General features: G+C 32.2%; 1 protein-coding gene across 1 annotated transcript in view; it reads left to right on the top strand.

Moving 5' to 3' along the window:
* The window catches only part of LOC113392899 (C3 and PZP-like alpha-2-macroglobulin domain-containing protein 8), a 215,112-nt gene that overhangs the window by 143,910 nt on the left and 45,949 nt on the right, over positions 1 to 25,253 (top strand). Inside the window, exons 7-9 of the mRNA XM_026629515.2 lie at positions 523 to 678; positions 18,129 to 18,257; positions 18,823 to 18,977. Coding sequence (XP_026485300.2) covers positions 523 to 678; positions 18,129 to 18,257; positions 18,823 to 18,977 — 440 coding nt within the window. The remainder of the gene's footprint in view (positions 1 to 522; positions 679 to 18,128; positions 18,258 to 18,822; positions 18,978 to 25,253) is intronic.

The following is a 25,253-nucleotide window of genomic DNA, read 5'->3' on the forward strand; positions in this document are numbered from 1 at the left end:
ACACGCCACGGACACTATGCAGTAGAGAGTTGTGTCGAAAAAGGGATATGTATGATGTATGATAAGGGTGTCATCCCGTTTGCTGTCACAGCATACAAGTCGATCTTACCAAAGCACGAAAATAGATATTATACATCAATAATTCTGAAAGCGTAATGACCCGAGATGGCCCAGTGGTTAGAGCGCGTGCATCTTAACCGATGATTTCGGGTTCAAACCCAGGCAGTCACCACTGAATTTACATGTGCTTAATTTGTTTATAATTCATCTCGTGCTCGGCGGTGAAGGAAAACATCGTGAGGAAACCTGCATGTGTCTAATTTCAACGAAATTCTGCCACATGTGTATTCCACCAACCCGCATTGGAGCAGCGTGGTGGAATATGCTCCATACCTTCTCCTCAACGGGAGAGGAGACCTTAGCCCAGCAGTGGGAAATTTACAGGCTGATTATGTTTTATGTTTATGTAATGACCCGAGCATTGAAACGCAAGTTATAACATGTCGTAACATTCTCCCACAGGTTGAAGCAATGAGTACTGAGAAGAAAGTTCGAGTCCGCGTGAAGCTGTATGATGATAAAACAGACATCTACAGTCAAGATATCGACATGTCGACCGGAGAAGGCGGATTCATCGTGCCAACTGTAATGGCCGATGCTCCATACGTGAACTTACAAGTATGTTGATTATCTAAGAATTCTTTTTTATTATTATATTTATAATATCCAAGGAGACCTACAAATTGACCAACGATGATTGGTTACTATACGGGAATACGGGTTGGTATTCTACATACCATCAAATTACTAATAACTTAATTATAATATATTTTGCATTGTTGTTTGACGCTACTACAATATGTAGGGATTAAAATTCCATAACAATTTCACCGTGACGCAAGAATAAGATCGAAAACTCTAGAAAGTAAGGATGCCCATGCGTGTTGATCACTTTTTGTGTATATTTTGTGTATACTCAATATCTTGAGGAAAATGTATGCGACTGCCATTTGAATTTAATGATCGATTTTAGTAAATTAAACTTTGATACGTAATGTTAACTAAAATAAAATAATACACCAAATATCTAAATATAAAAATATTAGTTATACTAAGACGAAAAATAAAACAAAATATACCAATTTCAAAAGGTACAGATCCAGCGGTAAGTAAAAGAACTAACCAAATCATCAACAAACAAAGATGTATCACATTTCGCAACCAAGTTTGTATTCCGAAACTCTTTTCATCTAAACCCAAAAAGTAATCAAAGTAATAAAATAAATTCCAGACTCCAAATTCTGTGTAATTTTAAAGTTTGAAATCGAATTTCGTCTATCGGCCGCAACGTGTCACCGACAACTGTTTAATTCGGATCAGAGTTATCCGGATCACTCCACGTCCGAATTGGTCGTTCGCGCCTCCGACCTAATTTAGTTTAATCGCCTCATTAATGGGGCTTGGTGGGACTTGTGAAACTTCTATACCCTCAGGATAGTAATCATAGTACCGGCACGGAATACAAATGACGATATTTTCGGCCTTTACGTTAATCCTAGCTCAAGCTGGGAAGCTGGGATCGTTAGTGCAATGTTAATTTAGATCATACTTTGCGGTATATTGACATTTTGATTATATAGTTTTTCATAGTAAGCATGGTTTAAATAACAATATTATTGTATCTAAATAATAAAAATATTTCGAGTTGCTATTCAACCTTTTTTGAAATGTTTTGTTTTTGCAAACTTTGGTTTGAAAGACGGTTAGTTCGATTTTTTAAATTGATTGCGTTCCGTTTTTTTTTATCTTCTCAAGTTTGCATTTAAAATAAATTTAATTTGAATTTTAAGTAACTCCCTCAAAAGCTTGTACAGATTTCTGATGGTGGTAAAAATAAAATCTTAATGATATATTATTTATAATTAAACATAATATAAAATAATTTAATTTGTTAAAATTTTAACGTAAAAAAAGATTTTGGTTTTTCTTTAAATTGTTTATTTGAAAATGATAAGATAAGACGGCTTCTTAAATACAATTGTTTGTATCATTTATACTGGTAAAGAAGTTTGTAACTAGAAACATACGTAATAAATTAAAAAAATCAATCTAATTATAATTTATTTAAATTGGCTCTCACAATCGCTTTTGAATTTACAAGAATAAATTAAAAAGCTAACCCATCGTAATCTTCGGAATGTAGGATATAACGAGATTAAAATTTACGTTCTTCTATTAATTTGATTACTTTACAGTAATATATCGATTTTATTTAAAAAAACATATATAATTTAGTACTAGTATTTAATTCGTAAGTGTTGTCACAGATAACACATTTTTGTAATTGTGTCAACTACTCGAATAAGGAAATTATTATTTTTAATTGAAAGAAATACATGCTCCATACATACCTGATCAACTCACACACGCATCTTCTGAACAAACATATATGATATGATGATTAAATGTGTACGATATATTATAATTTTAGTAATCCCTGCATTTAAGAGAATCCTAAAATGTATCAGCGTAATAAATTCTTATCAACGAATTTTCTCTCATCCTCCTTGGCTTTACAAAATACTAATGGGCTCTTGAGGAATAAACAAGTATACCGTCAGTGAGATTTTGCATTTTATAATATTCATAAGGATTAAGACTATGCAAAAATACTTAAGAGATTTAACAGAACGAAAATGTTTTTATCTTTATCCTAAAATACCTCAGATAAAAAGCAGCTTAATATGCAAGCCGAAAATCTTCAAATAAACGTCAAAACTTTTCAGCCTTCTGGCCTATTGATGTCGGTGCGAAATGTAGACAACAAAAGTTAAGGAATTCGAAATTAATATTTTTTAAATTTAATAAACGTTCGTTATTCATAAAATCTGAAAGAGATTTACTTCGAAGCGCCGATTAATACTTTAAATAGATGTAAGACCTAATACGACTTGTTGGAGTGAATTAGCTTCGACTTTTAAATAAAAATGCATTATAAGCAATTTTAAAATCCATCTTCCTAACGTCACTGGAGGAAAGCAATTACTGAGTCGGAGAGTGGTTATGACATAGTCATCATGCAAATACATCGCTGCCTGAACGGGATTGGCAATCCGGCTAAAGTGCTTTTAGACCTGATAACTATCTTATGAATTATTTCAATGAACGTGACAAGGCGAGACACACTGTTTGAAAGTACAATAAACATATATCAAACTGAATTTTTACTAACTAGGAATATCTGACATTGTCCTGCTTGTGGCTTATGTGCTGTCATATATAGCAATTGTAACGTAATCGATTGAATTATGTAGAAGGTGAACGATCTACACGTAAAAATACATGACAATTTGGTCGCCTTATTTCAAAAGGCGTCAAAGTATATTCATCTCAAACAGGCTGTCTAAATCGAAGATTTTGGACGGTATTTGTTACACCGGTGGTATTGAACACTTTTTAATTAAGTATATAATACCAGCAAATAGTCATACTTTTTATAGCTGTGATATGGTGTGAATGAGTCAGCGTAATTATAAGTTCAAGAGACATTTTAGATCCTATGGTGTAGAATGTGATTTATATTTATTACAATGCCAATGTTTTTGGCGATGGTGATCAATTTCAGTGGCACGTTTGTTTTGCATTTCAAAAACAAATTAATAGTTATCTGAGCAAGGCAGTCTTTTTTGTAGGACACTTGATGAGAATTTAACGATTGTTCAGCAGTGACTAATGTTTGTCCTTGGGCTTACGATAGCTTGTTTGATTGAGATTTAAATAAAATAAATGAAAAAACAAAAGCAATAGCTTGTAACTATAGCAGGACTGGAAAGTCCTCTATTATCTAAGAAATTATAAGTTGAAACCACACGCTGCTCGAATGCAGGCTCATGAATACATATGTGGCAGATTTTCATTCGACACAACCTTAAGATGTTTTCCTTCACTGCCGAGCAGAAAATGAAGCAAAAATTAAGCACGTGGAGACATATGCTTGTGTGTGTCGATTTGAACCCTCAATCTTCTGTTATTATTCTCGTATTCCAGCTCCGGTCCCATGGAAAACGAATGCTTAGAAAATTCAACCTTGTCGTCACCATATATCGTACTATTGCAGTAAAAATCAATAGAACACTTGTCATGACTCACGTCGTTTTTAATTAACTAAAATTTTTCGTCCCATCTTCTTAGTCATGATCATGGTACGTAAACTTTAATATGTTTCAAAGTTAGCTAAGTTTATCAACAGTATGACAACTTGTAGCCGCCTTGTGTTCATCTCAATTAGTATGGTTATTAGAAGTCGATTGTAATAGTAAAGGGGAGATTGGTTTCAATTACAGCGTTAATCTAGAGGACGGATAACCAAGTTTCTCGGTTGTTCGACGCCATTACGGCCTTACAACAGGTTTCCTTATCACAAGTTCACACGTAAACATATTATAATAAAGATCAATCTATCTACGAACCATCTACATTGCATTTTAGATCTTATTGTTAAAGGATAAGACATATTTTACAGCTTCAAATATTTATAGTAAAATTTATTATTAGTTTTATAGTAAGTATTTTGACAGAATTAAACGATTATATAAAAGTATACCAAATGCTTTATATGATCAAAAAACAAATAAAATAATCTTCTCTGTATTTTATTACAATTCAACTTAAACTGACTTAAAATAACTATGCAAATATTTCAGTGGGACGTTTCAGATGGAAAGGCTAGCTACGCATTGATAAGAAAAATGGTTTATCAAGTAGATATTACAGGACAACAAATATTCCTCTTCACCTAAAGCGAAATTCTATGAAAACTTTATTTTCACAACAAAAATTATCGGTCTCCCTTTCTCATACAACTTAGTTAATGTATTGTTACAATTACTCCCGTTGTTCATCCTGGTCCTTTTGTAACTGCTTCTGAAAATACACTTAGTATTTTATCGGCGTACATTTTTTCAACGGGAACTTCCGGACCAAGCTCCATCGACCAGATAAATTATGCCAAGCCAGAGTCAAATAATCCCGCGCTCCATTAAATTCGTAGAAAGAGCACGCTTTTAAAAAAATTAGTATACTAATCTTGGTCTTAAGTAACAGAGGATTAAGGTTTGGGATTTCTTAATAATTATCCTCTTGAAAGATAATAAGGCTTATTTCAGAATGTTATTTTTAATAATAAAAAGCTAATGAGTAGCATTCCTTGACGAAACCTCTTTAATTTGTTGTGTAAACAATTATGCGATGTATACGACGTATTTGTTTATTGATTGTGATGGATGCCTGAAACCTTCACGCAAGTGTCAATAACAACTGTGCAAATTTCAACTCAATTGGATGAATATAATGGAATATAATAGTAACACACATTCGTTACTACGTAGAAATAAAGCGTTTTTAGGGTTCCGTAGCCAAATGGCAAAAAACGGAACTCTTATAAATTCGTCATGTCTGTCTATTTGTCTGTCTGTCTGTCCGTCCGTATGCCACAGCCACTTTTTTCCGAAACTATAAGATCTATAATGTTGAATCTTTGTAAGTAGATGTATTCTATGAACCGCATTAAGATTTTCACACAAAAATAAAAAAAAAACAATTTTGGTGTTCCCCATACTTAGAACAAAAACACAAAAAAAACATTTAATTTCATAAACATAAACCTTGTTTCTTGCTGCTACGGAACCCTTCATGGGCGAGTCCGACTCGCACTTAGCCGCTTTTTTGATAAGGCGTCTCATTGTTTATTTAGATGCGGCGATCTTTAAATTAAAATAAAACACAGAAACATGTCTGTAATAGGATATGAAATGGGACTATATTCTTTGTCTATAAATTTAGTGACTGTGACTCAAAGTTTTTATCGATTCTTTTAAAAATGTAAAATTAAAATAAGTTGCGCCTCGCCAGACAAAATGCTAGGAAATTTTATCGATTCAAAAAATAATAACCTCTTTTTTAGAAAATAAGAGGACAGAGAATGAACTCCAAGGAAACCATCCTCATTGTACGCTATCAGCCGTGGATACATAGATGTTATATAATTTTGGCTCATACACTGGCTCAATCAATCGTAAAGCAGGACAACTTCTACTACTACTTCTACTTAACTGTGTTATAATAATCGTTAAGTATATTATGGTACCTACTCAGATAAACTAGAGTCGGTAAATTATATATTCAGAAAAAAATAGGTTCAATTTATATTCAAATGTTCTTGCAAATGTTTGTTTATTTAAAATAACATGATTAGGACTGACCTTAAAATACTAATTTTATTCGCTGATTAGCTAAAATCTGAAGCCAATGTTACAAAAATTTGGCAACGAAAATGTTCACGAAGACGTTCACTTTAAGTAAGTCCATTATAGGATAGTCTGCGAACTTTTGAGGACGATCAAATAAGATGGTTACTATTAAAATAACTTTCGATCGATTCCGACGTCCGTTGGAGTCAAATTATATTGATCAATTTTAAAACTTCATCAGCCTAATAGGTTTTCAAATATCGATAGACCTTTGCGGACACTTTTCTCTTATTTCTAAGAAGGCTAACATAATTGAAATCACGATGAACTATTTTCATTATCTTCCTTGCTATTAATTTGACTTTATTGAGTTAAGAGTTAAAATATGAATAGTTGAAGATTTCAGTTTTTCAATAATTTTAGCAAGGATATAGGAAGCTTATATAAAGATTTTTTTTTATACTTGGTGGTAGGGCTTTGTGCAAGCCCGTCTGGGTAGATACCACCCACTCATCAGATATTCTACCACCGAATAACAGTACTCTGTATTTTTGTGTTTCGGTTAGAAGGGCGAGTAAGCCAGTGTTATCACAGACACAAGGGACATGACATCTTAATTCCCAAGATTGGTAGCGCATAGGTGATATAAGGAATGGTTAACATTTCTTACAGCGTCTTTGTCTATGGGCGGTGGTGACCACTTTCCATCAGTTGGCCCATACGCTCGTCCGCCAACCAATGCCATAAAAAAAAACATTAACTTTAAAATATATCAAACTTGTTGCGTATTCAATACTAACCTAGTAACAACATTTCGAATTCGTCTACTCCAATTCGAAATATTATTGGAAAATAACAAGCTATGGTTTAGTTTTATCATGACTAAGCTTTGGAATCCAATTTGACGCTCATCGGAAAACCGACCCGTGTCTCAAAGAGTTAGCTAAGCTGAAATTTAGTTGGAAATCAATTCATTTGGTGGATTTGCAGACTGCGGTCTAACCAGGGGATCATTAATTGAAGTTGAAGATTCACTTTGGACAAACTAAGTTGTTTGTCTAATCAGTTAAATGGCAAGTGTACATGAGAATTTTAAAATAATATTTATTTATTTATTCAATTAGTGTCTACAAATATTTATATTCATATAATAATTACTTAATAACATTTTGAAAATGTAAATTCAGACAAAATGTAAAAGTCAGACAGACATACAATGCATTGCCTAAGCCAGGTCTCACCAGATGAAATTTTGCACAAGATTTAGCCTGTAAACTGACTCACTCTCCCTTCAAAGCGGAACACGACAATACTAAATATTAATATTTGATCGTAGATTATATATTCAGTGGGAGATGCCCATCCAGCCAGGCTTGCACAAAGCCCTACCACCAAGTAAATTTGTATGATATATTTTTACAAAATTATCTTTAATAATGTCTTCTTCATAGTATTAATTTTTGTAATACTATACTGTAAAGGTTTAGAAAAACTCTTTAATTTAAATGGAAAATAAAATTATACCTGTTCTTACTGTTAACAAAATATATACTAATATTGTTTTCAATAATATAAATTTGAAGCCAGCAACATTACCTTCTAATTCCGTTACAACTCTCTAATGCGGATAATTTAATGCCAAAATCTACAGTAAAGAACCAAATGTTCTATTCACGAAGCTATCTGGACTTTGAAAATTATGATCAAATATTTTAAGTGAGTATTTAATTATATTTTAAATACGAAAGTAACTCTCTCTGTCCGTTACGCTTAACCTAAGCCACTTAACAGATTTTGATGAATTTAGTTATAGAGGAAGCTTAAGCTCCAAGAAAGGACATAGACTACTTTTTTAATTACCTCTTCAATTTAGGTTTGGAGTTTTGTGTGATATGAATTTCCATAAATTTCGAGCTGTTAAAGACGTGGTTTCGGCTATTACAGGATATAGTTAGCCTGAGCCGTGCATTGGGATTAAATACAATTACTTTTAAAGTGAAACTTTGTATTAGACATGACAGAAATCGTAATTAGGATCGACATACTTACACGAGCTAGTGCTGGAAATCTCGTTCAAGTAGGTAATGGATATAAAGGTAATTTCTAGACGATCCTTTGGGAAAGCATTCATTTCACGGAATAAAAAACCTATGTTCACACAGGGTAAAGATCACTGCGCTAATTAAAATCCAGCCCGGTTCTGTGGTTCAATTCTTTGCTTATTGGCTCTTAATTGTGACAACAGATTCTGTGTCCTTATTTTACCAATGTCACGGAGGAATGGTTGATATATTTTTTATTTATTGTGATGTTATCAAGATATATAGTTGAACTTAATTTTAGGTCAGTTTCCTTATTTAAATGAGGATTTTTTCTTCCTGTCGAAATTGCTTTGAATGATCTTATATATATTGTCACCTCCACTGCAGAAACTTGACCAATCATTGGCTTTTCCATACAAAAATGAAATATTAGAAAGAGACTTATCAAGAGCAGGCGGTATTGACGCAATTCTAGGTATTGTTCTGGAATGCTGCGGAGTTGCGCATACGACTTCTATTCTATACAGACTTGTTTGATAGACAAAATTAAATCTGCCCAAATCGCTAAACTACATCGAAGCTGAACGCATATTTTAAAGTAAGGTATTTAACAAGCAAATTTCTTTCAAACTGTTTTAAGATATAGGCCAAGGTATAATGCACATACTTTGAAAGAGGTATGGCAAATGGTCTATCAGATCTTAAATTATTAAAAGCCACCTTCACTTATAGGCACCGCAAGAAATATTAAGCCAAAGCCATACTTGTATCTCAAGAAGACATTGTATACTGGTTGGCACCAACGCTTACAGGGTTAATACCCTGTTCAAAGTTCTACCACCAGATCTTGTTCTGATAATATATAGTCCTATTTTAATATAGCATTATATTGACAGTTCGCTACTAATCTCGTCCAGCGCACGAGATGTTCGCAAGATAACCACAAGCAAGTTTGCTAAGTCAGGCCATGCCAGACTAATTTCATTAATCTTCGCTGATTGGATTTGCTTAGCTGAACGTTAAAATTACGTTTCAAGCTTCCAATACGTTTTATAATACCCTAAATCGATAATTAATAAATTAAGTTTTCAATTAATTACGCGAACGAAGAAATACCCTTCAGCATGCCTTTCATTTCCTCTCGAACCGTATCTTTACATTATATTTCGTACGTACAAATTCTTCAGAAGTTGACTACATAGACCATTATAAGTGAACCACCGTTTCTTCTGATTGGTTGATTATTATACCTGTCTCTTTTCAATATATATTCCTTCTTTTTATTACTTTTTATAGATAATTCCAATTTCAAATAATTGTTTAGATATAACGTTGAAATTTTAAAAGCAAAACCTTTTTTACTCATATGACGTGCTCAGATTTCCATCTCATACAACATATTCTTTTAATCTATGTATACTTAATGTACATAATAAATATATTGTGTATACTACGTAAAAGAATTTGATATCATAATTTAATGAGGAAAAACATTTGATATTTTATCTAGCCCAAAACCGCTCTGCCAGAAACTTTAACGAACCCCATACTATTCCATCAAATATTTCCTTCATTTTTTTCTAGATAAAAGCTATTATATATCTAACAGTTTCAATAATAAATTTTGTATATTAATAAAATAATACGTATTATATCCAAATTGAAAAAGCAATACTACTCATTTTATAGTAACACATTACTATCTCGTATTTAAAAAAAAAAAAAATTACGTCATTCAAATGTAGAACTCATTTTAAGTGAGTTGACCATATCAGTGTCTGAAGTTGTGACTTTTATCAAATATCGTTAAAGTAGTCGATGGCGAAATTCACGGCTCTATTACAAAGATGCAAACATTGTTAAGATAGAATTATTAAATATATCCTGTACAAGATAGCTTGATCTTTTTGACAGACGGGCTAATGATGTGAAACAGAAAATATAACACTTATAACAGTCGATGGAACGATGGAAGGCGTAATTCAAATTAGAATTCAATTTTTTTTTTAACTTATTTTATTATAGTGTTATAGTAATGTATATTTTAAACAAACGAATGAATTCACTATTACATTCTTACCTCGAAGAAAAATATAGTTATTGTTTATGATAAAACATTTCTTTAGAAAAAAAATAAAATATATACGTATATTATAATTGCGAAAACTCTGTGTATTACCTCTAAACGCTTAATCTGCTGAACTGATTCAGATGAAATTTGCTATTCTTTTTTTTTTAATTTCAAGAGGGGTCTTGAAGGTAAAATGGGCATGAAGATTTGTGTGCTATAGTTTTATAAATTTCGCTCAGGTAAAGCCGCGGGTTCAGCTAGTACTTAAATAAAATATGAAGAAGAAGAATATGTTAAATTAACATATTTACGTATTAATTTAACAGAAAAATACATTCGCAAGTATTATGCAATATGTACTAGATTGAGAAGCTTAAGTCTCGTCAAGTTTACGGATGGACCAAATCTTCAGCAAGCGTTTGCGGAGAATTTAACTGCTTATGCAAGAATTAATTCCAGACTACCCTAAATAATTTGCAATTCACTAATGACCCCTTAAAACTGATTTATTACTTAAATTATAGCTTATTAATTCAGTTTCGCTGAGTTTATGGCTAATTTTATAAGACATTTAATAAACTACCCCCATAATGAGATTAAAGAAGAAATGAAAATTCTCTTCATATACTTATAGATCCCCTTATACATGCAGACTTAAAGTAATTCTTGACGTAGTATAATTTCAAACAACAAAGCTGTATGTATGTAAATACGATTCAGAAGGTTTGCCAAAGATTAAAATTTTATTATCCTTTGTTATGTTAACAAAATTAATAAAGAAAATGAATTTCAGTTCCGCAATACCACCTCTCTTGGCACAGGACCAACAAACTGCAACGTTTCGTTTCGCCGCCATGTTTTTAAATTTTTAACATTTTTCGAGCCAAGTATTCATTCGCTTTTTGTAATCAAATTCTCAAAGAAATCCCTGGCTGATTGTAAGTTTATAATAAAAAAAAAAACAGACGACTAAGATTTGAAAATAGAATCACAGTAAAGACATAATGCAATACAGATTTTTTAACGCACAATTTAACGCACATCCAAGTTCAATAACCGACTCAGTTATAAAACTGGTATGGTGCTATTTCTGTAGAATAATGTGCAGATTTCACTCGTAAAACTACAATAGTTGTGTTTTATTGCTAGCATATATAAAGTTTTCAACTTTACGTACGTCTGGAGCTTTAACATGGCAAGTTCGGTTCGTAGTTGGCAAGCATACGAGTATGTGTTTTCGAAAGGCGTAACTTCCCTTGCATTTAATGTTTAATGTATTTTCAAACCATAATTATCGATTTTGTTCATTTGCTCAATATTTATTAGACACATTTTTTAATCTCAGTCAGTTACGTATTAGCGTAGCCTTAAAATTCTATCAATATTTTCAACCAACTCAATATATAAATTTTGATTTTTATAGCTTAGACTCAATTGATAATAATTCATACAATGATGTTATATTAGAAGTAAACTAGTAGATAGTCAATGTAAGTTATTATAACTCGATGCTGTTTGTTTTTTTAGTGTTGGCATGATTGATGAGAGTACTTACTGTTTTTTTTGACAATTCTTCATTTCAATATAATCTTGGTACGGTTGCCACACTTGCGTCCAAACACGTCCAACCAATCATCACATATTCCACAGCCTAACAGCAATACTTAATAGTACTTTTTTATAAAAGTGTAGTCTAGTTGTAGTTTGTAAAGTGAAAATGGATTTACCCAGTAGTTAGGTCGTCATAACCGATAGAAACATAACATTGATATAAATCAATATATTAATAATATAAATATGTAAAGAAAATTTTATTGTTACTTTCAAACTGCTATGATTTTCAACAAAAAATCCCAAAATCTTTCGAACGACCCCATCCAGGATGTTAATATGTATTCCTGTAAGATATCCCAAATCTTAGTGGAATATTATAATATTATCAACAACTACGTGTAAATAAGCATTAATGAGTCCATTTTAAGTTTGTACTCACGACAAAATCAAATACTATGTAATTATATAATTTAATATAGAATATTATAAAAACAATCCGAGCAAAACTGTGCCGTATTCTGATGGAAAGCGTGAGGTATTGTATTAGAAACATTTTAATACATTATATGTGTGTAAGCTACATACATGGAAGCTTTGAATAACTAGTGTAGTATATACGTTAGCCTTTGTGTAAATTGTACACAGGAATATTTCGAGCATACGTTGCAAACTAGTTGCACTGTGGTTTAACATATTGTTGCATAATTCCGATAGTTTACTGGATGTTATATAATTGCGTAAAAAATATTTTGATGCAGTTTTTTTTAATGTTGGCATTATTGATGAAAGGACTTATTGTTTTTTATGACCTTCTTTTAAAAATAAACAAGGTAGGGTTGCCACACTTGCGTTAAGATTACTGGGATAATTATTTTTACTTGGTAAGGCTTTGTACAAATTCGTCCAACCAGTCATCACATACTACAGCCAAACAGCCATACTTAGTATTCTTGTGTTCTGATTTTATGTGTCTATGTCGATGTCACTATACTATGCTGTATAATATCATCAACTAATTTAATCTAAGTTCACGTTTAATCTGGTTATCTTAAATCTTACCCCTAGGGGTGAAGTTTTTAAAAACACAGCAAACTCTGTGAAAGTTTACAGTGTCGTCAGTCTAATGAGATGAATTTGGAGATTTACTTAAGTATTTGTTTAGCTTAGATAATGAAGAAAATTTAAATGAAATAGTATTCTTACTTGTTTATTATTAAGTTAATCTACACTCGGCAAATAGTCTGCTTCTTTCAAAATCGAGATTTGAATTCTTAATTGTTTTGGCATTATGAAGAATATAAACTTAAGCGCCACCAACCTTGGGAGCTGAGATGTTAAGTCCTGTTTTACACTGACTCACTCACATTACTAAATTTAATACATCAAGACTTACTGTTGCTGTTTCGCGGTACATCATTGATAAGTGGATGATACCTAGCCTGGCGGGCTTACGCAAAGCCCTACCGAATTAACTCGACGAGTGTTCAAACATTTACAATTACTATAACTCACAAACGAGGCATTCACACACACACACACCATAATCGGCAATTAGTTATTTCGCAAAGCAACTCGGTTGCAATATGCAATAAAAATGAGTAAATAGTTCAGTACCATTCCATGTCAAAATACTTTAGAAGGATACATAAGCGTATTTATATGTTTAATTTATAACTTGCTCGTTTTGATTTTGTAGATGTTTATTACTTTTTTACATATGCCATCTATTTTATGCAACTGTTTAAAATATACGTATTTAAACACTCCTCAAGCAGTATTTTTTTATTTGGTTTAAATTTGTGCAGTGACTTGGACCGATGGTTTTTGTTTAATTGGAGCTGCTGTAACCTTGGTTGTTATCTTGAAGAAGCAGACGAGCAGGTAGCTAGTCCAATTGCTTGCTGCTACTTTTTCTTGCCTCTTCTCATTGCTTTTATTTTTATGCAGAACTGACGGATTAATTCTATTCTTGTCGCTTCAGAGTTTTCACTATCAAATTTAGCTCTCTGAAAATTTTAGGTGAGTCTTAGTTTAAATCATATACCAGTATTCTTACACACAATAATTACTTTGACACTTAAATTGACCAACGTTCAGCTGTATACCTTACATGGTGAAATTTCATCAATGCTTCAACCTTTATTTTTCGTATTATTAAATTTTATAAAAAAATAATAACATATTTTTTTATTAATAAAGGAAAGTTAGTGTTAAGCAAATGTTTTTGATTCAACGAGTCCCGCGACAGTAATAATATAATATTGTACGTTATGGTTTTTGTGTTGGGCTCAAAATACCTAAAGCGAAGCAAAGTGAGACAGACGATTTTGCTTTTATTTATATAAGAAAAAAAAATGGAAAAAATTCATCGCTACGGTAGATCATTCATTACAGTGATCACATCATCTACCAAGCGTGAATATCGAGGAAACCGATTCTATTCCAGATACGGTTTTCGTGAACGTAAAGGAACAATAGAAAATCAATGAAGTGAAAATTATTCTCCCCTGCATAATAGCCGAGGGTCTCGCCGTAAAGAAAAAAACAAGTTCGCTTAATCCACGAACAAAATGACTTAGAAGTTGATAAAACCTCAGCTAATGAGTTAAGAATTTACTTATCAAACTTCGTGAGAAGTTTAATGTTTTGAAATACCTAATAACACTTTTTACTGAAGTAGATTTAATAACGTACTTTTTTAAAAACTAAATAACATTGATGACAACATTTAAGTCAATAAGGCAGCGAATTCTGAAGTTCTTGATTCAAATAAATCGTGTGATGGATCTGTAAAAGTTTTAGTTTTTTTCTAGCAATTTGGAGATAGGAAATTGACAGTATTACACTTGCGTGACTTAGATATAAAGCAGTTACTTGGTGGTTGACTTTGTGCAAGTTTATCTGGGTAGCTACTGTTTATATATTCTAAAGCCAAACACCAATAATTATTATGATTGTGTACCGATTTGAATGGTGAGTGAGACAGAGTAACTATAGGCACAAAAGATCATTGTTCCCAAGGTCAGCGGCGCATTAGTGATATGAGAAATTATTAATATTTCTTACAGTATCAATTTGGTATCCACTTACCATCAGGTGGCCCACAAGCTTGTCCGCCTATCTATGTATTTGACATATTTAAAAAAAAAATAGGTCATGGACCTGATATCTCTCTAGTCTCTTATTTAAGCTTAAGTTTCAACGAAATAATATAAAAAACTAGTAACAATTTAAATACCGCATTATCATTATCCGGAATAGACGGAAAAATTTGGTTATAATAAGCGGTGCTAGGATTTTCTCACATTTGATATTTAACACGCAGGACTTCTAAATTTCAAATGAGTATAGGACAATCAATTTAGCTTGACTTATCAAGATTTATTTGCTAATTTTAATAAAATCAGCATTTAAAATTGTCCATAACATTTACTCAAATTCTTAGTTACATCTTTTACTACAATGTTTCTCCTCGATTGGATTGTTCCGACTCGTTTGGTAAAATGTAAGTATTAAATACATACAATCTTCGGACTTTATATTATAGTCCAACTGACCACAATACAATTTCGTGCTCCCCTACCCAAAACAGATTTCTTTTGAAGTAGACTTCCAGTAAATTTGGCACGAAACCCGTTTGCTCGTATTTGCTTTGAAGAAAGATGAGCAACGCTTTTTCATATTCTGTCTCGGGTTCCTATTTTCAACTGAAAAAAGTTATTGACCTAAAAAGGTTGAGGATATTTTCATCTGATTCTTTAAAACGATTTCTTATTTTGTTTATTTTTTAATGTTTTATTAATAAATTATTTATTATCTACTGATACGATAAAATGAATCGAAAGAGCCGCTATTTATTATTATGATTACATAAGATAGATTAATCATGTACATGTAGATTAAAATGAATTTCTATATTGTGCAAGGGTTACATTATGATTTTAACACACACACACACACACACACAACACAACACTAATTTAATAATATACCTCGGGTAAGAAAAATAGGCAAATATTCCATCAAAAAATATTGACAAACATTTCATAACAAAAAACCAATTAAAACGAACAACAACTATAAATTAAATTTAGAATAAGATCTTTTCGGGTTTCTCCAAAATGGTGAAAGCAATCTTTACATTCAATTTAACCTTGTAAAATTCCAATTCGAAATACTTGTATGAGCCTACTTGAATAAAGAACATAATGTTTGATTGACGTATCATATTTGAGTGAACTTTGTATTAAAAATAAGAAATCTATGCGAAATAATAACCTGTAATAATACACATTAAAGCACTTACTACTACTTAATATGTACTAAAGATAGTATATATATATATTGTTTTTTATTCATAAGTAGCTCTTACGTACCATTGCATGAGTCATATTCCGAGAAGAACTAGCAAGAATATAACTAATTCGTTTTCCTTAATTTGCTAATACACACACACAATTATAAAATCATGTAAAATATTTGCCCTTAATATTCATGCATTATTATTTTTTCTTTGTTGTAATAAAAAGAAACAAAAATAATAATAAGTCGTATGTAATGACCTCTTGAAATCGATATCATTATATTAGAACGGGATGAAATAAAGATGTCTTCAATAAAGAATACTTAGGAAAAATATATTTTCATACTGTTATAGGGCGTCCTCTCGTTCGAGAGCCAATAAATGCAGAAATAAAACATAAAACTCCGTATCGGTGGAAAGCACACGACTTGAGGATAACCTTTAGATTTACGAGACGCCTAAATGTTTCAATACGAATAAGTGATATTATATTATATCGATAATAGGCTTAATAAAATAAAAACATAGGTTTAGTATGAAATATTTACTTTAAACGAAAGTATATGGAGAAGTTTGAAGTGACTATGCTTTTTAATGTTTGTTACCTTCAGAGGTTTTCCTTTATCAACCGATTTGCAAAAATATATTTGTTTCGAAGCGTATACTTCGTTTGGCCCTATTTAAATTTGTAGACAAAATACCAATAAAAGGTAAAAAATACGAAATGATTTTTCTTATGGCCTCGACTTGTAATTTATTTTTGCAAAGTATTTATTTTACAAGTTACAAGCCTACACACTCCTAAGTGTAGAGGAGGTGTGTACTTACTGGTGATCATCTACTCCATATTTATTCAATCCCAAAAATTTTATTAAAACTGCGTGAAATATAGTCCTTGTTTATGTGTTATGAATTGGCTGAATCGGCGGCTTCACATGCGTTGGCTATTTTTCATTAATAATTTGTGTTTAAATTATTGATATAAAAACATTATTTATTAACATCCTACTCCTCGTACTTCTAACTTTAAGAAGTTAAGTCTTGCCTTCAACTAGCAGAAAATACCTGCGTATTACATTTCGATTCGTTGTGAACATGTCGAAATAAATATTTATGCCAAAGTTCAGATCGATCGGAAGTATTGGATAAACGGCAATATATCCGAGATTTGGCGCGTCGAGAGCGTTGCTAATAGAGTTTTACTTATTTTCTAACTTTAACATTTATTACATTAGTAAAGATTTTGCAATTTTTATCCTGCATTCTTGTTCCCTTCTAAACATTTTCATCTTTAAAATCGATGAAATTGCATACAACACTTTATCCCCAATTTTACCCACCATTAAGAGTGAATTAAAAAACGTTTACGTCCATCCATGGAGCTAAAGTTTGCTTCGCAACAAATCACATCAAAATCGGTTCAGTGTTTTAGCCATGAAAGCGTAAAAGAGCACAAACTTTCACATTTTTAGTATCAGTGAAGATGTGAGTCGTACAGATGTGTTTCTTACTCTGAACTTCCTTTACTTTACTTTATACTTTATTGTACACCACAGAGTAAATACAACATGGATCCGGCCTAATTAAAACGGCGTACAATTTTAGCGACCTTATCGTTACATAGCGATCTCTTGCAGGCAACTGAAACTGTACTGTAACTGAACTTATTCACTCATTAACAAATGTATAAATACATGAAATCCCAAGCTTAAATAATAACAGTAAAATAAAAATATCCTATTATAATTCTAAATTTAAAAATAATGTTTACGAAGAAAACGTTTTAATAATCCTAATGGCTTGAACGATGGACTAATCACCGTTGACTAGTCCCATTAAGAACTTCTATTATCCTTTATATTTCCAGTGCATGTTGGTAATTTAAAAAATAATTTCGTTTCATTTGTCAGGCGGAGTTGGTGGCTGTTGAAGGTAAAGAAATTGAAACACACTACGTGTTGGCTCGTGAGCGAATACGTCGTTGGAACTCGACGTCCAAGTGTTATCTTCTTGTCGAGAACTTGCCGACACCATTACAGGTATTTGATTTTATTTGTTATGACAGCTGAGATAATGGAAAAGATGGACAACCTTCATGATTCATGAATTGACATTTCTTATGCGATTGATTGCTTGCACGTGGTTGGTTGATTGGACTGGTTGATTGCACATTCAAATCGAACTACGCCGATATAATTATTTTGGCCTTATAATATTTGGTAGGGACTACCTTCTTAATCTACAAGGATTATTACAAACTCGTACATCTGAATACTACTTACTAGTTCTTCGTACAACTATCAATTCCAGTTTTGACATGCAAATAAACCAGTGTAAGTTTAAAATACGCAGGGTCACATAGGATATTAAATATTTATAACAGACACAATATCAGGTGATGATTTACCATTACGTAGCATTTTTGTCCTCCGGCGTTCTGTTACTAACAAAAAACCCTTTTAAAATATAAGACATTTTATAAACTTAATATTAGTAAATCATATTAGAAAAAATATATCGAATTGTTGATAATAATTAATAGTTTTTGGAAAGAAATTTTGCGATAGTTAGGGACTAAAATACTTACATAAAACTTTGTCATAGGCTGGTGGCATAGCAAGCGCGAGTGTGTGGTCATCTTGTGGATGTAGACAAAGGTTGCTGGCAGCTGTTACTAGCGGTGGTCGCGCCGTTCACTGGGCCGCTGTTCCCGCACCCAATCCAACAGACAACAATGATTTATGCCGCTTCAATTACACGTAAGTTAACTTCTATGAATATGCTTACAGGATTTTTTTAAAATACCTGATATGTATTTAAAAATAATTATGATATTGTTATTATAATGTGTTTTCGTAAAGGTCGCTAATTTCAATAATTATTCAGATGCAATTGTCCACAAGGAAGTGCGTAAATACAGTGGTATCCTCTATTCTGCCACTCGTAAAGTGATCAGTCATTAAGAATTTTCGTGCTTATCAACCCACGGCAACGTTAAATTACCTGCTTCTTTCTCCTTTAGTTATACTGAGAAATACAAGTACTTTTTTGTTTTTTATTTGTATACTGATTTTCGAACAAGTTTCGAACTTAGTTTAGGTTCAAATCCCGAGTCAGGAATTCATACGTCTCGGAATCTTACAGTAAAACTAAAACCCGTAAATGTTTCACTGAGGTTTGAAGCTGAACCCACCACGCTGATTATTAGATATACATGTACCACACTTTCATCTGACTCATGCCGATTTTCTGACGACTTATTCCTTTAACATTGAGCTCACAATTAATATCAAACCAAAAACACAAAAAAACATTGGTTTGGTTTCTTGCCTGGGTTTAAACTCGCAACCATTTAAAATTATTGTATTCCTACATCTATCTGCACTTCTCTGGGAATCAACCTCATAATTAGTCAATAGACTAACGAGCCAATTAAATAGCATGTGTTCATATTAGTCTATCATTGCAGTCGAAATATTTGAATAAGCATAATTTGACGTCGTTATCTCTTGGCGCACGCGTACGTTGCACACTTACGCAATACACTAGTAGATATTATCAGTATAGTAACTCCGTATACGGTATACGTAGTTACTATTCCTGTTTCCGGGCTGCCAAATCTGATAAGAAAAATAGCTGTTGTTGTGCCTTGACATCTTACATTCATAATATAAACTAGCAGGATATTGAACTATTTTGATATCGAATTTATCTTATACTAGTTTACCCGCGGATGTGTCCGGATCGTAGGTTTAAATAAAAATGTGTTTCCTTAGAGTTTAAGCTAGCTTCGTACGAAATTTCGTCTAATTCGATTTTATGTTTTAGCCGTGAAATCGTAACACACAATCAGACAGAGTTACTTTGACGTTTATAATATTAGTGCAGATGTTTTATTTTTCCGACGATTCGAAATTTTACACGTTTTTGTTTTAAATTTAATTAATTATTTTTAGTATAATATTTTTTACATTTATTTTTGTTTAATGTGTGAAAGACAATATTATGGTTAGAAAGAATGTTACTTGTGAGATGACGTCCGACAGAGAAGTATGGAAGAAGAAGACATGCTGCGCCGACCCCAAGTAAAATTGGGATACGGGTAGGAGGATGGAATTTCAACGATTTATTATTTTTTTATATGTATAGGATATTCTACAAAATATGTAACTATTGAATTTCGGGGCCATTTTTTGTCACTAGAATCAACATTCCGATTTAAATAATTTATAAAAAATACATTGGTAAAGAAGGCATATTATTCAATACAAGATTATATAGATGATAAAAAAGCGTGGAGCTAACACTTGTTGACTTCCAGGCAGGATGTATTATACACATACATACTCGTATGTAACTAACATGACTTTAAAATTTTTTAAATGTTGAAAAAAAGTAACTACTGTGTTTCATGCTGGTTCTTCTCGGTAGAATCTGCATTCCGAACCAGTGGTAACTTGACTTAATATAGTTTGTTAAATGATGATTCAAAAGTGCTTGTAAAAGCCTACTTGAAAAAAGTATATTTTGATTTTGATTTTTAAATCATACCATCATCTTCGCTAGTTTGATTTAAAATGACAATTCAAAAGTGCTTGTAAAAGCCTACTTGAAAAAAGTATATTTTGATTTTGATTTTTAAATCATACCATCATCTTCGCTAGTTTGATTTAAAATGACAATTCAAAAGTGCTTGTAAAAGCCTACTTGAAAAAAGTATATTTTGATTTTGATTTTTAAATCATACCATCATCTTCGCTAGTTTGATTTAAAATGACAATTCAAAAGTGCTTGTAAAAGCCTACTTGAAAAAAGTATATTTTGATTTTGATTTTAAAATCATACCATTTTCTTCGCTAGTTTGATTTAAAATGACAATTCAAAAGTGCTTGTAAAAACTTACTTGATTAAAGTATATTTGGATATGACTCATTTTTTTCTATCGTAAATAGTCGGGTAGTAGAACACACACTACCCTATCTCGTTCTTTCATTATAATACCTATACTTCGGCTAATAGAACCTTTATTGCTTACTCGTATGCAGTATAAAATGGTGACTTAATAAAACATTTTGTTGCATTAATTGCCACTTAAATATTATAGCGATACATTTTAAACTGCCAAGCGACGAGAAAGAAAAAAAAGTCCATTATGCTCCATCAGGCGTCTATAAACAAAGTACGAATGGCATATCGTTAAATTTTATTTTTATAAGGTTCGATAATTAGTCCCTGAAAATTGCATTGTAAGAGTAATGGTCGCATAAAAACGCTATAAATAAACTCTGACGTAATTAAGACACGGTACTTTACTGGAAAATTCTAGATTATTCTAGTGATGTCTTGGTCATTTTTATATTTATACTGATATTATAAATGCGACAGGTACTCTGTCTGTTACCTCTTTACGCTTAAACCGGTGAATCGATTTAGATGAAATTTGATATATAGATAGATTGAATTCCGGCAAAAGACAATTTTTTATTCTCCCCTCGAGGTGTCAAAGTACGTGAGCTGTTTGAAGTTTTATAAATTACGCGCGGGTAAAGACGCAGGTTCAGCTAGTATTCAATATTTTTATAGCATTTATTATGAAACTCGTACTGTTCAGATTTAGAATAAGAGTTTACATGAAACTTTTATATTAAAAGTTCATATACAATGATAAATCTTCTTTTGTTGTCGTTTCTTATTTTTCCGAAATTCTTTAATTTCTACGATTGTTTTTAATGAATTCTTGGTAAATATTTCTGAATTTAACTTCAGTTCGATTATTGTATTGTTTAATTTTTATTGGTTTTCTGAGTAACTTAAATTAATGACACTATTGTAATATGTTTTATAGAATAATAAATATTCAATATTATTTAGATTTATATATATTTTTAGTATTTTTCACTGCTTGGCTAAGGTCTCTGTACCTTTGAGGAGAAGCTTATTTAGCCACGCCGCTTTAATTCGGATTGAAGGACACGCATATGGAAGAATTTCATTGAAATTAGACAATCATCTATATAATATAATAAAATCTTGGGTTGAATAATTATTTATTAATGTTTTTTTAACAAATGACTTGAATTAATGAATCGCCAACGTTAAAAATATCTATGGAATATTATTTATAAAAACACGGGATACTGACGGTTAAAAAAACGATAGACGTCGGGTCACCTGACTGGAACGAAGTTGCTTTCGTGATATATTATTTATAATATTAAATAAAGGATACAATTAAATAAAACAATGACATAAAATAGGTTTGAATAAAACCGTATATAAATGAAAGAGAAAAAGTGTCAAAGGTCGCCTGCAGGACGCATAACGCTTTTCCCTGACGTGACGATTTCTACCAACTCACTCTACCGTAAGCTGCGTAAATGAACTGCATTTCAGAAAGTAATATATTCTAAGTCAGTATCCGTTCGAAGTTACAATAATACTTATCCGTAACTATTAAATACGACGACCTCCGTGGTCGATTAGTGTGTACACCTGTTTTCATGGGTACGCCACTCCGAGGTCCCGGGTTCGATTCCCGACCGAGTCGATGTAGAAAAAGTTCAATAGTTTTCTATGTTGTTTTGGGTCTGTGTGTATGTGGTACCGTCATTACTTTTGATTTTCCATAACACAAGTGCTTTAGCTACTTACATTGGGATCAGAGTAACGTATGTGATGTTGTCCAAAATATATATATATAAAAAAAAATCTTACCATTCGTGCATATCTATTATATAATTTGCAAGGTAGACATCGATAAAAAGTATTTTCTTAATAGAGAACGAAACTGCGATTTATTTGAATTTTTAATACTAGCCTTATATACGTTAGCGTTTTACTCCTGGAACTCTTTAATGTCTGAAGTAGAGGTCCTTTTTATTAACATAATTTTGTTACAGACCTTTTGGTATAGACTATTATGTTACATAAGACTCATATAATTCATAAGTAATATTTTTGTTTTTTATTTGAAATGCCTACTTTTTTTCGCTGTAAATATTATTACTAATTTATTATTGAATTTATAAACAATAGCCAAAATGAACAGTTAAAGTTCAATTAATTGATAAAGAGTCTTGACCATATTCATCAAGGTATATAAAAGCATCCCATAGCAGCTCACTTGAATCACACACATATACAAAGTTCAACAGTAATGATATTCCGCTGTTTTATGCGTGAGCAGCTGTATTTCCTTGTTTATTTTAATACAAATTTTAGGAACATGTTCATTTTTCGCTGCATATAATTCAGTAAATTAAAGAGTGTTGCATATTAGATTGATTGATGTGCAAGTTTATGCCTTCTAAACGTTGTTGTATTGGCCGTACCGATGTTTGTCCGAGCTGATTGCGTGTGCGTACCACAAACCAGTGTTTCCGGACCACTGACACGCTCTAGTGGGCTATTGAGTGTGAAATTCTAATTTATTTATAATAATATGCCACAACAAACAAGTAGATAGAAAACATTCGGTTGAGTGGCTACGTAATTCGGTCGCAGATCATGAGTTTCCGAGTTCGCATTAGCATTTTTTTTTTTTTTTAGCATTAGCAGCCTCTAAATTTCCCACTGCTGGGCTAAAGGCCTCCTCTCCCTTTGAGAAGAAGGTTTCGAGCATATTCCACCACGCTGCTCCAATGCGGGTTGGCGGAATACACATGTGGCAGAATTAGAAACATGCAGTGAAATTAGACACATGCAGGTTTCCTCACGATGTTTTCCTTCACCGCCGAGCACGAGATGAATTATAAACACAAATTAAGCACATGAAAATTCAGTGGTGCCTGCCTGGGTTTGAATCCGAAATCATCGGTTAAGATGCACGCGTTCTAACCACTGGGCCATCTCGGCTCCGAGTTCGCATCCAAGCAAAAAGTAATAGTGCTTAAATTTAGTAATTCTCAGTAGAGTCAGTCACACCGACTAATGATAGTATGAGTAGAGTTACACTTTCATACCTCGTAAAAGACGCAAAGCCGTCTTGGGCCTGATTCATCCACGATCGTGTAAAATTTGCTATCCCAACGAAATAAGTACACATGTGTTCCCACACACGCTTGTCGTCGTGCACGTGCAATTGAATGCTGTAGCATAATTTCGGCCATCAGAGAGCTTTAGTCAGATGTTTTAACCCACTTTGTTTATTCTACAGTCGTCAAATGGATCTTATAATACATTTATTATTAAGACTGATTGTTAAATCATCGAGTAACCGAACGAATAACTAACGACCGAATTATCTTATCCGACTGTTAAAAGGTACAAATAAAATTGACGCATTTTTCAATGATCAGGTAACGATTTAATAGTTATCTGTAGATTTTAGTTGCCAGCTTCACTGTAATCTTGTATGAGCGAGAAACATGCGTATGGTGTAATGAGTTAGAAGAGGACAGCTAATAACTCATTAAAGTTGAAGTACGAATGTATCAAAAAATGGACCAATGAAAAGTCTTCTGTGCTATCCGCAGGAGATTTTGGCTGATCTGTAGTATTAAAAAAAGACTATAACCTCTAATATTACTTTGGAAAAAGAAGAAATAACCTCATCCCAAATGGCAATGGATCTATTTAAACCTATTAAATAGACGTAGACGCCCTAACGCACAAAGGTCTAGTCTTCAGTCGGAGGCGTTATTGACCAAATAGATCCTATCTGATTGAAAAATGCAATGTTTTTGTTTCAAATACCAGTTTCAAGTACCATCTGAATATTTATTTAAAAATCGGATTGTGGAGTGATCATTATATATAACAAATACAAAAACACCGTAAAAAATAATACCACCGCATACTTAAACGGACAACATACAATATACACTCTATACAAATATGTATATAACATAAATATAACTCAAACAAATATTAATTGTTGTAAAGTAGCTCTGACGTCACATAAATTCATATTGGAACAATAAAAGTAATCAAAACGAAAATATAAACGAAATATATTGTCCAATACGTACGCGTCAGAACGGAAACAAGATTATGTGGATGATGAATGCGCCTCGCGGGTCGTAGCCCATACGATT

The sequence above is a fragment of the Vanessa tameamea genome, chromosome 12 (assembly GCF_037043105.1).
Source record: "Vanessa tameamea isolate UH-Manoa-2023 chromosome 12, ilVanTame1 primary haplotype, whole genome shotgun sequence".
NCBI classification, from domain to species: Eukaryota; Metazoa; Arthropoda; class Insecta; order Lepidoptera; family Nymphalidae; genus Vanessa; species Vanessa tameamea.